Source organism: Rhinolophus hipposideros, assembly GCF_964194185.1.
Source record: "Rhinolophus hipposideros genome assembly, chromosome: 3".
In the NCBI taxonomy this organism is placed as follows: Eukaryota; Metazoa; Chordata; class Mammalia; order Chiroptera; family Rhinolophidae; genus Rhinolophus; species Rhinolophus hipposideros.
The window spans coordinates 26513261-26527830 of record NC_138049.1 but is presented as its reverse complement, the minus strand read 5'-3'; the positions used below and the strand labels follow the sequence as shown (position 1 = coordinate 26527830).

Here is a 14570-nt window from a genome sequence, read left to right as displayed (position 1 = left end):
TTCAGACCAGTACAGTTATGAATAAGTTTAGTGTTAAGGGCAAGCAACATCACAAATATCTCAGATAAATTTCAGAACAATAAAATACTCTAAAACACTTTCAAGTTTAGTACTGATGAAAAATTATGTGACAAAAATTCATCAATCAAATCCTTAGAAAACCTAGAAGAAGTGTAACTATAAAATGAATTAATTAATAGCTTATTAGTGTGGTCTTATAATGAGAAATAGTAATGAATCAACATGAAATTTCCAATCAAACTAGGATATTTTAAATCTTAATAATAATGCAATACTTAGACAAATGGCAAAAGTGTTCCATAACTGGTACAATGCTGATGAGACAGCCTGGATTTTGTTTCAACTTGTTGTGTGGTAGATGTGCAGGCTTCTGTGAAAACGCAAGCTGCAGTTTTGTAAATTGCCAAAAAATCCATTTGTTAAAAGAAAATTTGTTCTTATTAATAGGAGTTGTGGAATCATTAAATAAAATTAAGAAGAGCCACTATGGAAGGCAGTGTAGAGGTTTCTCAAAAAATTAAGAATAGAATTACCATATGACTCAGCTCTCCCTCTCCTGGGTATCTACCCAAAAAACCTGAAAACATTTATTCTTAAACATATATGTACTCCAATGTTCTCTGCAGCATTATTTACAGTGGCCAAGACATGGAAACAACCAGTGTCCTTTGATAGATTGGATAAAAAAGAAGTGGTATCTATACACAATGGAATATGTACTATTCTGCCATAAGAAAAGATGAAATACTGCCATTTGAGACAATATGGACCGACCTTGAGATTATCATGCTAAGCGAAGTAAATCAGACAGAAAAAGTCGAGAACCACATGATTTCACTCATATGTGAAATATAGAACTGAAAGCAACAAGGGAACAAGACAAAGAAATAAACAAAAACTCACAGACACAGACAACAGTTTAGTGGTTACCAGAGGGTAAGGAGGGAAGAGGGTGGCAGAAGAGAGTAAAGAGGGTCAAATATATGGTGATGGAAGGAGAACTGACTCTGGGTGGTGAACGCACAATGTGGTACATAGGTGATGTATTATAGAATTGTACACTTGAAACCTATGTAATTTTACTAACCCTTGTCACTCCAATAAATTTAATTAAAAAAATAAAGAAGAAGAAAGGACTAATATTAGTGTTACAGGTTTGTAATAAAGAAACTTCACAAAAATCAGTGATTGATTACAATAGGCAATATTGATACTATTTGAATTTTATTGTACCAGTTTTCACTAGAAGAGATTCAAAACAATTCTCCCCAAATCACAAAGCGTTCTTTAAATATTTGGAAGAGCTTACCCTGTTTTAATTCCACTAGACAGTAAGAAAAGCTATGGAAACTGCTGTGCATGTGTTTGTACATTAAAGGACAGGTATGTTTTAACTATGTTCCTAGCCTAATAACCTCAAACAAGAAAAGACCAAACGTGGGGGGAAAACTTCCTTATACTAGTTGCTATTTCTCTTTGATTTGCAAATAAGTCCTTCATTTAAAGTAAATATGGGACTCAAGCCCGTGATAACTTAACTATTAACTAACTTTTACACCTGTCTTTCAGGTTTAGACAATGACCTCTGACTAATCTGAGTCTGATATTATCCTTAACTTGCTATAGGCTATAAGCAGGTGCAGCAACTAGTTCTTAAAGTGGCACGAGCTAATTATTTTCATGTAACCTAGTATTATGATTGTCTAATATCTTATTTGCTTTTCCTATAATACTGAGTGAATACCATTCAGGACAAAAATCAGTGAAAAGAAAGTCACACATTTAACCATCAAATCTGAACTAGGACATTAGGCATAAAAAATAAAACAAAAGAAAATCTATAATTCATGGGCAAGCAAATAAGGCTACCTAAACAAAAGAATAACTATCAGACTAATGTCCAATGTCGCTCCTAAAATACTAAATGTCAGAGGGCAAAAAGATGATCAATTTCTACACTGTTTTGAGAAAAAAAGGTTTTGTCCAAATAATAAAAAGCCCTGGCAAATTGTCATATGCAAAGACAACTGAGAGATATTTTAAAACATGTAGATTCTCAATTTACATTTCTTGAAAAAAATAACTTGAAAATGTCCTCTTAAATATCAAGTACATTAAGAGCTCAGAATGAAACAAATATTAGTGTCTATAGCCAGATGAGAAGAAAGATCTGATCCTTTTTGATGGAGGGAATAATGCCATGTGGCATTATTTCTATGAAGGGCATCTCAAAAATAGACACGGTATTATTTATGTCAGAAAGAAACAAAATTCCAAAGAAAAAAATTCAAGTTCATATAATAAATGAAAAAGAAAAAGGGAAATAAACAAATTAAAAAAGAGTGAGAGAAAACATAAAACAAAGGTACAGAGCTGGTTTTGTTCTCAGGCTAACCTATATTTACTTAAAGAATACTATATCACATTTCAGTTCTATACGATCAAATTATCCTCTATAGCTATGTATTTGCTTAAAAGTTCATTCCAACGTGGTATGTCAAGAAACACATCTTTCCCTGTTATAGAGACTTGAGAAAGTTGTAGCTAGCATCTAGCACTCTCCTAGACCCAAGACATTCATGGTGATGCTTGGAGCAAGAGGGAAGTGGGAGTGAAAATGTGTAGAGAAGGAAGCTGGAAATTGCTGGTTAGGTACAAGGTCAAGAAGTTACTCAGGGCTCCAGCCTCAGTCATTCTGAAATCCTAGTCCACTCCCTTTCTTTTTTTCTCAGACCCCAGAAATATGACTCCTTTTAGGGCCAATATAGTACAAAGTTGGACCTTACAAATATCCCACCTTGTTAAATTTTTAGACAGACTTTTCCTGTTTCTTCTATCTCTAAATATTTTCAGCTCTTAATCCCTTTAAAGAAAATAAGGGCACATGGGTACAAAAATGGAAATTATGTAGAATTATATTTTGTACGAAAATCAGACTTTACCTTTCTGGGACTAGAGGATATTGGGGAATGAACATAGTTGTGATTCCATTTAGAGGTTATGGAGAAAGGGCCAAGGTTAACTGTCAGTAAGCAGGGGGGAGGGGTAATAGATTATTCTTAGTTTGTAATAAAGAGACAGAGGAGAAAAGCTTAAAAAAAACTGAACACGTCAAAAAGGAAGTTTGGTTCAATTCAAAGCCAGGAAAACTAATGAGTGTTTGGGGGAGTGCCTTTATAAAACAAGTATATTAAAACTTATTGACTGCACAGAGTAGAAATGTTATTAATATATTAGGAACTATCATCAAATAATCCAAATGGAAAAACATAATCAAAACACCAACAGTACTTAACCTGTTATTATGAGATATTGTCCCTAATTCACTGGAGTCATATTGAGATCATTAGGGCACTACTGTAAATGTTTACACCCTTATTTCTCACGATTTCATGAAGATTTGGTTCTACTATTTTATCATTTACTTAATCTGGACATCTACAACCAGCCTACAAGGTAAGTCAAAAAACTCTGCCAGGCTGCACTTTTCTGAGTTCCAGAATGTTAAAAAAAAAGAAAGCAGAAATGTAAACACTGGTGCCACAGGAAGGCCTATAGGAATAACATAAATTTCAAAAGTATGCAAAATGATCCAATGAGTCTATTATTCAAATACGTTCATTTTTCATATTGCTAATCTTCAATTTTTTAATATAAAAGAATAAAATTTGCATAATGTTATGGCTACTAAAGGATAACTGCAACACACACTACAGTCAAGTATTTTTTATGATTATTCTGATGAGTCATTCCTCAAACACTAGTCTTTTCTGGAGCCCCGAATATTAAGTCATTAAACACGTTGAATTAATCATATGGCTTTATTACAAATAGAAAATGGAGTCAATTTGCCCTTCAGGAAAATATTAATTATCAATAAAATTCAAATATAGTTGAATATTTACTTTAAAAAGGTATTACCAAAACTTTCTCACAACAGGAAATGATGAGTTGTATGGAGTACTTGAAAGACTTATTGTATACAAGGGACAAGAAATAAAATTATGCTTTGTGAAGACTAAGATATACTCTAGTCTATCTTACGAATCTTTCAAGTGGGAACTAGCAACTTATGTATATTTCATACAAATATTATATTCAGAGACTAAAAGGGAAATTTAATCATCTTCCTTCTATATCATCTTCTATAATTATTTTTAACATAGTAAATAGATACTGAAATTGTTAAATGCCTTTTGTTGTCTGGTAGTAACATAAGAGGGATAAAAGAAAATATTGCACTTCTATAACAAAGCACAGTAATCTGTAAGAAGATGAAGCATAATGGCCTTCTTTCACTATTACAAAACATTCCTCTAATTGATGCTAGTGCACAAAACAACACTCATTTTAAAAAGGGTGTAAATCACTTTGCATATAGATTTACATTACTTTATCAGATGTATAAAAAGTATTTTTAAATTAAAAAACATTCCACTTATAACAGTATACAAGTGCCTGTAAAATTGATACAGCATCTTATTTTCCTAAATCTTGGCAAAAATTAGTAAGGTTTTCTTTCTTAATTAGAAAACACGAGGTTAACTTTCTTGAAGGGATATAACTTCTGACAAAAAGGGAGGTTATAAGAGTTTTCTACAGTGGCATTTTGTTGTCACTATAACCAGTATCATTGCAGCTTCTTATGTTCCTCACGTAATCACCTCAAACAAGAAAAGACCAAACCGTGTTTTAACAATGCAGAAATAGATTGCCTTACCGTTGGTGGTCCATCTACATGATGGTTACAAGGCACTGTTTCTACGTTGACAATTCCTGTTAAAAGAAAAAGATTGTGAATATTTGCTTATTAAACCTACCCATTTTATTTTGAAACCATTTATCTCAGTAAGACAACTCCTGCAGCTTACAAGAAAAAAAGACTTTGCATCATGAATTCTATGGTCAGAAACAGCTGGAGAGTTTAGCTCAGAGACTTCACTCAAGGTGAGTTAAGCCAATTTTCCCACTTCAGTGGCCTTTGGAGATAACACCGCATGTGTCCACAACATGTTCTTGGTTCCAAAAATTGTGGCATTATCTCCGCTGCTGCATTTCTTCCTTGAAAGTTTTATTTCTCACTTGAGGTCATCAAGTTTTCATAAAGAAATATCAGAGGCTATGAAAGGAATCACTTCCTTATTTTCTCAAAAAGAACAAATGAGTCTATTTGAATTTCTCTTTGATCTGACTTCCTACTATGACACATTGTGCTATTTATTCAATCACCACGGAGTGTCTGGATAAAAAAGTTCCCCTGATTCTGTCCTCTAAAATGATACTGACTGCTAAACTTGAGAAAAATCCTTTTATCATGTGTGGATTTATCTTTTTGTCCCCCATGTCCTCTCTACTGCAGTGCATTTCTTTGTAATAAACAGCTTCTAATGATATAATTGCATCTCATCTGTAAAGATACTGGTTCAAAGTCAACCTCAAGTTAAAAATGAACACAGGTGTGGGTCTCATTTACTTTACAATCTCTGCCATCAGCATACTAACATGTGAGTGTGGATATTAGAATAGATTGTTCAAATGCTAAAGGCTGTCACCTGCAGGGATGGTTAGAAGTGATAACTGCAAGGTACTGTTAGCAGCAAATAGCGAAATTCCTCGTTGAAACAAAATACTAGTTCCTCTCATTCACAGGCATTTAACTTATTTTTTCTTAAAGTATGCTAAAGAATTCAGAGAGATAAACAAAAATAAAATTACTTTTTATCCAAAGATACATTCTTAGTTTTAAATTTAGACTGCCTATTGAAATATGATTTGGAAATACAATCACATGAGTTTGTTCAAACTTTCATTTTTACTTTCAGTTAAGAATATACAGAAGAGTCTAAGTGTAAGAAAAAATATCCCCAAATAGCATCTTATTTTACGTAAATTTAACCTAAAAAATCTACATTTGTATCTTATTTCACTTTTATTAAGGCGAAGTTCACAATAAGTAGCTTGCTGTGCTGGCTATTTTTGTATGTCACGCTGGCTAGGCCATAGTACCCAGATATCTGATCAAACATCCCAGATGTTTCTGTGAAAGTATTTTTTGGACGCTGTTAACATTTAAATCTGTAGACTGTGAGTAAAGCAGATTGCTCTTCATAATGTGGGTGGGTTTCATCTAATCAGTTGAAGGCCTTAAGAAAGACTGACCTCCCATGAAAGAGGGAGTTTAGCCATTAGACTGCTGTTGAACTTGATCCATAATTCTTCCCTGGGTTTCCAGCCTGCCAGACTACCCTGCAGATTTTGGAATTGTCAGCCTCCATAATTGTGCAAACCAATTCCTTAAAAAAATCTCTCTTTATCTATATACACATCCTATTGGTTCTCTTTCTCTGGAGAACCCCGAGTAATACACTTACTTTCTGGGAAATATTAAATAAAATAAAAAAACAATTATTTGTACTTATTAGGCAGAAATATAGTTAAAGTGTACAATTTATCATGGAATATTTTAAAATTAGAATACCTCAAAATGAACTTAAGAATATACAACGTCTGTAGAGTACATCAATCAATAAGTAAAAATATAAAAATAAAATCAATGTGTCAATAAATAGTTACTACTAGATTGTACATTCTGACAATCTTTGCTTTTTAATGCTTGGACTATTTATATTTAATGTGATTACTGATGTGGCTGTGTTTTAGTCTGCCATCTTGCTATTTTACTGCATGTACTCTTGTTCCTTTCTTCCTACTTTTCTATACGCTTTTGAAATTATAAAATATCTTTACTATTCTATTTTATGTCCCTGATAACTAAATTTTTAGCTATATATCTTTGTAGTTTTTAATGGTTAGAGATTATAAGACATCTTTAATTTATTACAGTATACCGTGAATTAGGATTTTCCATTTCACAAACAATATAAGGACCCACCCTAAAACAACATTATTCCATTTATCCCACCACCCTTTATGCTGTTATATTTTACTTCTACATGCTATAAATCCCACAATGTACTGCCAGTATACTTGTTTTAAATAGTCAATAGTCTTTGAGAATTCAAAAAAAAAGTTTCTTATAGTTAGATATATTTATCCTTTCCAGTATTTTCATTCCTCCCTGCAGAGCCAGGCTTTCATCTGAGATCATTTCCCTTCAGCTTAATAAACCCTCCACAGAATCTCTTGCAGTGTAAATCTGCTGGTGACTAATTATGTTGTTGTTGTTTTTTCCTGAAAAGTCTTTAATAGGTATCATTTATGAAGGATATTTTTGCTGGGTAGTGAAATCTAGGTTGGTAGACATTTTCTTTTAGCACTTTATTTTATTCCATTGTTTCTTATGAGAAGGTAACCATCATTTTTATTATTCCTCTGAATATAATGCATTTTTTCCTTTGGCTGCTTGTATGATTTTCTTTCTAGTTTTCATTATTTTTTTCCCCCAGTTTAATTAAGATGTAATTAGGTGTGGTTGCATTTACATATATCTTTCTTGGGGTTTGCTAAGTTTTTTATATCTATTAGGTTAATGTCTTTCATCAGAGTTAGAACATTCTTAGCCCATTATTTCTTCCTCCCTTTTTTCTATTTTCCTTCTGGAATTCCAATTATACCTGTTTAGCCCATTTGATGTAGTCACATAGGTCTGATGTTCTGTTACCTCCTCTCCTCACCCCATGCTTTAATTCAGATAATATTTTTGTCCTGTCCTTGAGTTCAAAGATCCTTTCTTTGAAAGTGTACTTATCTGCTATTAGGCCCATTTAACTGTGTTTTTTTTTTTTCCATTTCATCTATTACACTCTTCAGGTGTAGAATTTCCATTATTTCTTCTTTAGGGTTTCCATTTTTCTGCTGAAATTCTCCATCTTTTAACTCATGTTACCCATGTTTAAATCAAAAATTATTTAACATATGTATAAAAGTTATTTTAAAGTTTTTGTCTGCTAATTCCAACATTTTGATCATTTGTGGTTTCCTTCACTGATTGTCTTCTTTCTTGATTACGGGTAATCTATTCCTGCTTATTCACATGCCTCATAATTTCTGATTGTAGGTCGGACCTTTTAGATATTTAATCAGTAGAGAATGAAATAAAAAAACCCAACCAAACAACAACAAAAAAACTTCCTACAGAAAGGGGTCACAGTTTGCTTTTTACAAAGCTACAGTGAAGGGTAGATCTTTTTGATCAATTCAGGAGTTGAAATGAGTTGGGGGCTGAGCTGTTGCTGTAGTTAATTTCAGAATACCTATTAAATATCCAAAAAATAAGATCAGTTCCTCCCTCTAGGAGGACTTTGGGATTTAAGCCTCTAGAGATTACGAGAACTCTTTCTCTGCCTTTTCCCTAGTTTCCTATATGACAGCTTATGCCACAAAATTCCTGCGGGGGAGAACTGATGGCTGAAGAGGACAGACACACATTTGGGGTCTTTCAGATTCCAATCCATCATGTCAGCCGACACGATCCTTAGAAGTTCAGCTATGTCTGTCTCAGCAAAGTCTGCCCATAAAAGTCTTGCTCCTTTGCTCTTGTGTCTCTCTATCTCAATAAATGCTCCCAGGTATTAAAATGACTCCTGGTCAACACTACCTTATGGAGTAGGACTCGTTCCTCTATGAAATTTATTTCATTTAGACTTCTTTTTGTTCACAGATCTGATTATTTTTCAGTTTATGTGAGGTCTTCTCAATGTTGCAGTAATAGTGATGACATTATCAATCTCCACTTCCATTTAGTTATATTGCTGCCTTTTACTTTTTCTTTTTTCTTGTTTTTGGTAAATTTCAATGCATATTCTTTTTTCCCTGGATTTCTGTTTCTAATTTCTACCAATGTTTCAATTATGCTATTTGTTACCTTCCCAATTATAAAAATAATATGTTATCAATTATTTATCCAAATGAATATCCAAACCTCCCTCCAACCAAATACTATAACAATACCTTCTTGCTCCACACCAAATTAAACTTTTAGAAGGCTGTTTCTTCTTTTATATAAATTTATATAGTTAACTTTAAGTGGATGAAAATGCATACGAGTTTGTAGAAGTGTTACATATAAATTTATAAAACACAAAAATATTCTAAGAAAAAAACTTAATATTTCCTCTGTATCTAATAGAAAAACCCAACGTTTTCCTGTCTTGAGATTTCTGTTCTAATTCAGTTGTTATTTGGTTAGAGTACTTTCTAAATCCTTGTATATCCAAATATGCCTTCCTTGTTGACAGATATATGATACCTTGTCTGAATAATGAATTTTTGGATAAGAAATTCTTTATCTTGATTGTCTAAATATCTTGTTCTACTATCAGCCAGCTTCTAGAGTTCTACATGAGAAGTCCGATGTTCATTTGACTCTCTTTTCAGTGTAAAGAACCTGTTGCTCTTAGAGACTTATAAAAATTTCCCTTTATCTAGGAAGTCAGGAATTTCACCAGAGTGTGTCTAAGAATGTCTTTGGTATAATCTTTTCTGGGGTCTTGATAAGCTCTTTCATCTGCAGTCTTACTCTTCTGCTCAAGAAAGTTTTACTCTATTGTTTAATTTTGCAGCTCATCTTATTTCTAACTTCATAATTTTTTATGTTTATGATAGTTGTTCCACTTAATCTTCCAGTTGAACACCTTCTTTTCCATTTGTCTAATGATTTTAAAATTTGAAATTAATAGTTTAGTTCCTTTCTAGAGGCCTACAAAGACTAAGACAAAAGGTATAGAAGACCCTGGAGAGTATATTACAAGAAAAAGGTTTTTCTTCTGGGAATCTTAATGCCAGTGTGTTGGGTAAGGGGTGGACGTGGGAGAGCTTTTTCTCCTTGGTACTGAGCCAAGACATGTGCAGGGAAAGTAGTATTCTTGTAAAGGAGCAGGTAGAAAATGTTTTTTTCAGAGTTCACTGGAGGTTCGCAGCAAGCAGAAGCTACTAGCCTTCTGGGAAACTGGCTATGTAACTGTCAGTTTAATACTTGTAGTTCATTAAAGACCTAGCAGATCCTATGGACCACACGGGACCTAAAAGGGACCTATCGACCTGAGAAATCTGCTTCCAGACCCTGTCTTTAGGAGATAGCTGTAACTTGCAACTGATAAGACTTGAGAGGAGAAGCTTACTCGTATGCCTCAGGAGAGGGGGAATAATTGTACAGGCTTTTGTTTTTGTTTTTTGCTACAGCTCAGACCTCTATCAGTATAGGTGAGGCAACAAACCATAAGCATGCAAAAATACAAAACAACAACAACAAAAAACCCCAAACAAAACAAAACAAATAAACAAAAAAACTAATACCTCTTATAAGGGGTTTCAGTAACCCAAAGAAGACCACATAACCTACCAGAATCGGTAGTGTCACTGATGACAACAGGAGAATTAGAGGATCTCTTAAATTAAAACATAACAAACAAAACTCAACAACTATTAAGAATTTTAAGATAATTAATTAACAAACAAAAAAGATAACCCCATTTTAAAGGAAGGAAACAGGGATTTCAGAAAGTAAATTAGTTAGATAACATTCCCAAGGTCACACAACCAATGAGCAAGCAGCAAGCATTGACTGAATGCTTATTAATGCGTACTATGACTGAAACCCATCCAAGTCACAAACCCTCCAGATCCATCTGTGTTTGTTTAGGCCCTGTGGTCAGGACCTGCTTTTATTCATATTTGTATCCATAATACCTAATCCAAATGCTTGAAACACAGAAGGTCCACAAGAGTTGACTCAAATAATGACTGACTGAATGCAATCCATGCTATATCCCCTGTGTTCCTAGGATATGTTACAATGCAGTGTTAACTGGGTACATTTATCCGAAGGTTTGAGTTAAATGTTCTAGGACTGGCTTCAAAATGTTAACTTACTACTTCCTTTGGTAATGTTTTTAAATTTGCTGTAAAACTGAAACGTATTACTTAAAAATTTTTCTAATTTTCCAGTCATTAACATACTCTAGAGAAGATAATGGAAGAAATTTTATGCTTCTTGAGAGATGCTTTAAGTATTTTATTTTTGTCGAAAATCAGAACCTGACATTTCATCCCAATTGTACCTGACTGACTTCAAGAGCAGAATTATGTATTTTTCAGTTTCCCTAAACTCTACCAACCTTTAATTCACTACAACGATCAAAGGAAAGTGAGAACAAAGACCATCAGATTTATTGCAAATGCAAAAACAGGCAGGAATATGTGCAAATTCTGACATCAGAACATGTAGTTATCTGAAGCATCATCACCAAATGTTTATAAACTACTGACTCAGCGCAAGGCAGTGTGGTAGGAATAGGAGAACCAGTATCCTCCCTTTCACACCTTTCTAAGATTTGCTTTAGGCAACACTATTAACTATGCATCTTACTGACTTTTAGGAATCGCCAAGAATCTCTATGTAGGGCAGAGACAAATTATCCTTTGATTATCTATGGCTAGTAAAAAAATGAAGTAATACTTATCATATTCCGGTAGAATATAGAGTTTTAGAAGGCAGGGATTTTTTTTCCTGCCAAATTTAATATCAAGTTGTCTGTACTGAGAATGCAAGCTCTTAAGAATTGGAAACGTGGTAAAACTGTTTTTCATATAATTTTATACCTAGAAAGTCCAAAAGAACCAATGCTAAAATTAACAAAACCAACAGAATACAACAAATGAGAAAGTTAATACAATATAAAATTCAATATGAAAGATAAATATCCTGTACACATTCAAACAACCAGTCAAGATATAATTAAAGAGAATATCCCATTTATAAGAGAAATACACATTTCTCTTATAAATTTCTTGTATTTATTCAAATACAAGAAAAATACATTTCTTGTATTTGAGTAAATACAAGAAATATACAAAACAGTATGAAGAAAATGTGAAAATACTTCTGAAAAGCATAAAAGTAGTCTCGGAGAAATGACTGATTACAGCTTTGGGGCAAAATACAAGGTGAACCTAGGGCATCATAAACGAGCAAGTACTCAACTAACAGGTTCATGTCAAAGAACATGGAAATAGACATGAAGCGGTTCTTTAACCAAATTAGGGGACAACGTGACCCATACAAAGAAAATTATAGTAAAGTAGTATAACAAATTGAATGAAAAAAATCTATAATGCTCAAAAAGACAGGCGAGAAAAAAAAATACTCTGCTTGACTGACCACCAGCCAATAAAGTAGAAGCAATGATAACATTAGAAACCCACCATTTTTCATCCCTTCACCAATGAAATAATAAATTCAGGCAAGGATCATCGATAGATACTGAAACCATTCAGTAAGGCTGTTGGGGAAGAGGATAGTCACATGGTCTCAAAGTATCACCCCCCCCCCATATTACTCAGCAATTACAAAGGGAAAAATTGATCTTTACAACAGAGATCTGGTGTTCACTACCTTCATCGAGGACTAAAATTAGCAACATGAACAGAACAACTTGACACCACCTAATGTGATGTAATAAAGTACGTATCACTTATAGTATTGTGGGGACAGAGCCCCAGAAAGCAGTTTCCACGCTCTCGGCCTCACATAGAAAGGTGCTGGCTCAGGTAGTAAATGGCCATCAGCTGTGATTGGATGGCCATCAGCTGTAACCAGTGAGCCATTGGTCACTAATTTAACTGCTGTGGCTACGCTAGCAGAAAAATGGGGGCTAGCAAGAAGATGGTGGCTGAGCTAGCAAGTGGAGTAGTGAGGGTTGCAAACAGTGTGGTTCCTGCTTCCTGTGTCTCCAACCCAGTCGCCAGCAAGAATATAGTGGTATGACTCCCCTACCTATGGTTCCGTGGGTGTTCCTTTTTGGACTCACCATGTCCTGCGTCCTTATGTGGGGAGCGGGACAGACACCCCGCATGAGTCCCTGCATGACACATGGTGCAACGAGCAGGAGCAGGGTACAGTGCCGACCAAAGTCCTCCGAAGGGCAGTGGAGCAGTTTGTGCATATGAACACTCAGTCACAGGAAGACCAACAGGAGGAGCTGCCGGAGAGCTGGACCCCCGTGGAGGGGTGGGAAGATGTGGACGGTTCCCAACCAGCAGAGGCCGGAGAAAGTGAAGGTTGTTGCGGCCCTGTGGGCTGGGAAGTGCTTACTGAGGCAGCCTGGATGCAGGACGTATAGTCCCAGGAAGAAACACTTGCTGAGTCCTCCTTGGGAGATGAGGGTGAGGTCACGGTCGTCCCTCACCCCCAGGACAGCCCTGGTGAATGACTATGGACTATGGGGAATTGCCTTCCATCCCTAATTTAATGGACCGCTTGACTGTTTGCTTGGGAATGTACCACCATGTAGTGGAACTGGCAGATGTTTGCTTTTGTGTCTTGACCAACCGCCATCAAGAATATGTAAGCACCTTGACTGTGAGTCGCTGTTGTTGCAGCACGGTACCCTGAGAGGCCCAGAGAGAGTGGTGGTGCCCTGAGGCCCTGGCTGTGTCCAGGAAGTCTGGCTGTGCCCAGAGACAGTGGCAGTGCCCTGAGAGGCCCTGGCTGTGCCCGGGGAGACTGCTGGTACCCTAAGAAGCCCAGAAAGTCTGGCTGTGCCCAGAAGTACTGGTGGTGCCCTGAGAAACCCTGGCTGTGCCCAGAGAGCCTGGCTGTGTCCAGGATATTGCATTCACTTCCAGGCTCCTCACACAGGGCCCCTCGCGGAAGACGCCTGTCGCGTAGATTGTGAGGCGAGACCCTGTAGGGGTGGAGTGTGGGGACAGAGCCCCAGAAAGCAGTTTTCAGGCTCTCAGCCTCACATAGAAAGGTGCTGGCTCAGGTAGTAAATGGCCATCAACTGTGATTGGATGGCCAGCAGCTGTGGCTAGTTGGCCATCAGCTGTAACCAGTGAGCATTGGCCACTAATATAACTGCTGTGGCTACACTAGCAGAAAAATGGAAGAAAAAAAAAGAAAAGAAAAGAAAAATGGGGGCGAGCAAGAAGATGGTGGCTGAGCCTGCAAGCGGAGCAGTGAGGGTTATGAACAGTGTGGCTCCTGCTTCCTGTGTCTCCAACCCAGCCGCCAGCAAGAATATAGTGGTATGACTCCCCTACTTATGGCTCCGTCGGTGTTCCTTTTTGGCTTCACCATGTCCTGCGTTCTTATGTGGTGAGCGGAACCAGAGACCCTGCATGAGTCCCTGCATGACATGGTGCAGCGAGCAGGGCCTCCCGCCTGAGATCCCGCCTGACTCCCCGCATGACAAGTATTCTCAACAAAAAAGTTTCGCTTGAATCTAATCATGATGAAATAAAACCAAAACATTGGACATTCTACAGAACAACGGGTTCAGCCAGACTTTAAAAAAGTCAATGTCATGAAAAAACAAAACAAAAACAAAAGATTCTAGATTAACTGAGATTAAATGAGACTAAAATGACATTAACAAATGTTAAGGGTGAATCTGGATTGGATGCTGGATTAAATAAGCAAGCAAACAAAAAGTTGCTTAAGAAATTTTAAGCATAATTAGGAAAATCTGAATATAAACCATTTATTACATATTATAGAGTCATTGTTAATTTTCCTAGATGTGATAATTGAAGTTTTTGAAAGAAAGTGCAAATGTTGTGAATTTAGTTTTATTGTACCCTTTTCCCCA

The 14570-nt window shown here is 35.8% G+C and overlaps 1 protein-coding gene across 5 annotated transcripts in view; it reads right to left on the bottom strand.

The window, feature by feature from the left end:
- AHI1 (Abelson helper integration site 1) overlaps positions 1-14570 on the bottom strand; it is a 177017-nt gene that overhangs the window by 64771 nt on the left and 97676 nt on the right. For all 5 annotated transcript variants that reach the window (XR_013992239.1, XM_081033065.1, XM_081033067.1 and 2 more), the window contains one exon: positions 4742-4797. Coding sequence is in view for 4 of the 5 variants with exons in the window: in XM_081033065.1 (XP_080889191.1) it covers positions 4742-4797 (56 nt within the window). In the remaining variant the exon portion in view is untranslated. The remainder of the gene's footprint in view (positions 1-4741; positions 4798-14570) is intronic.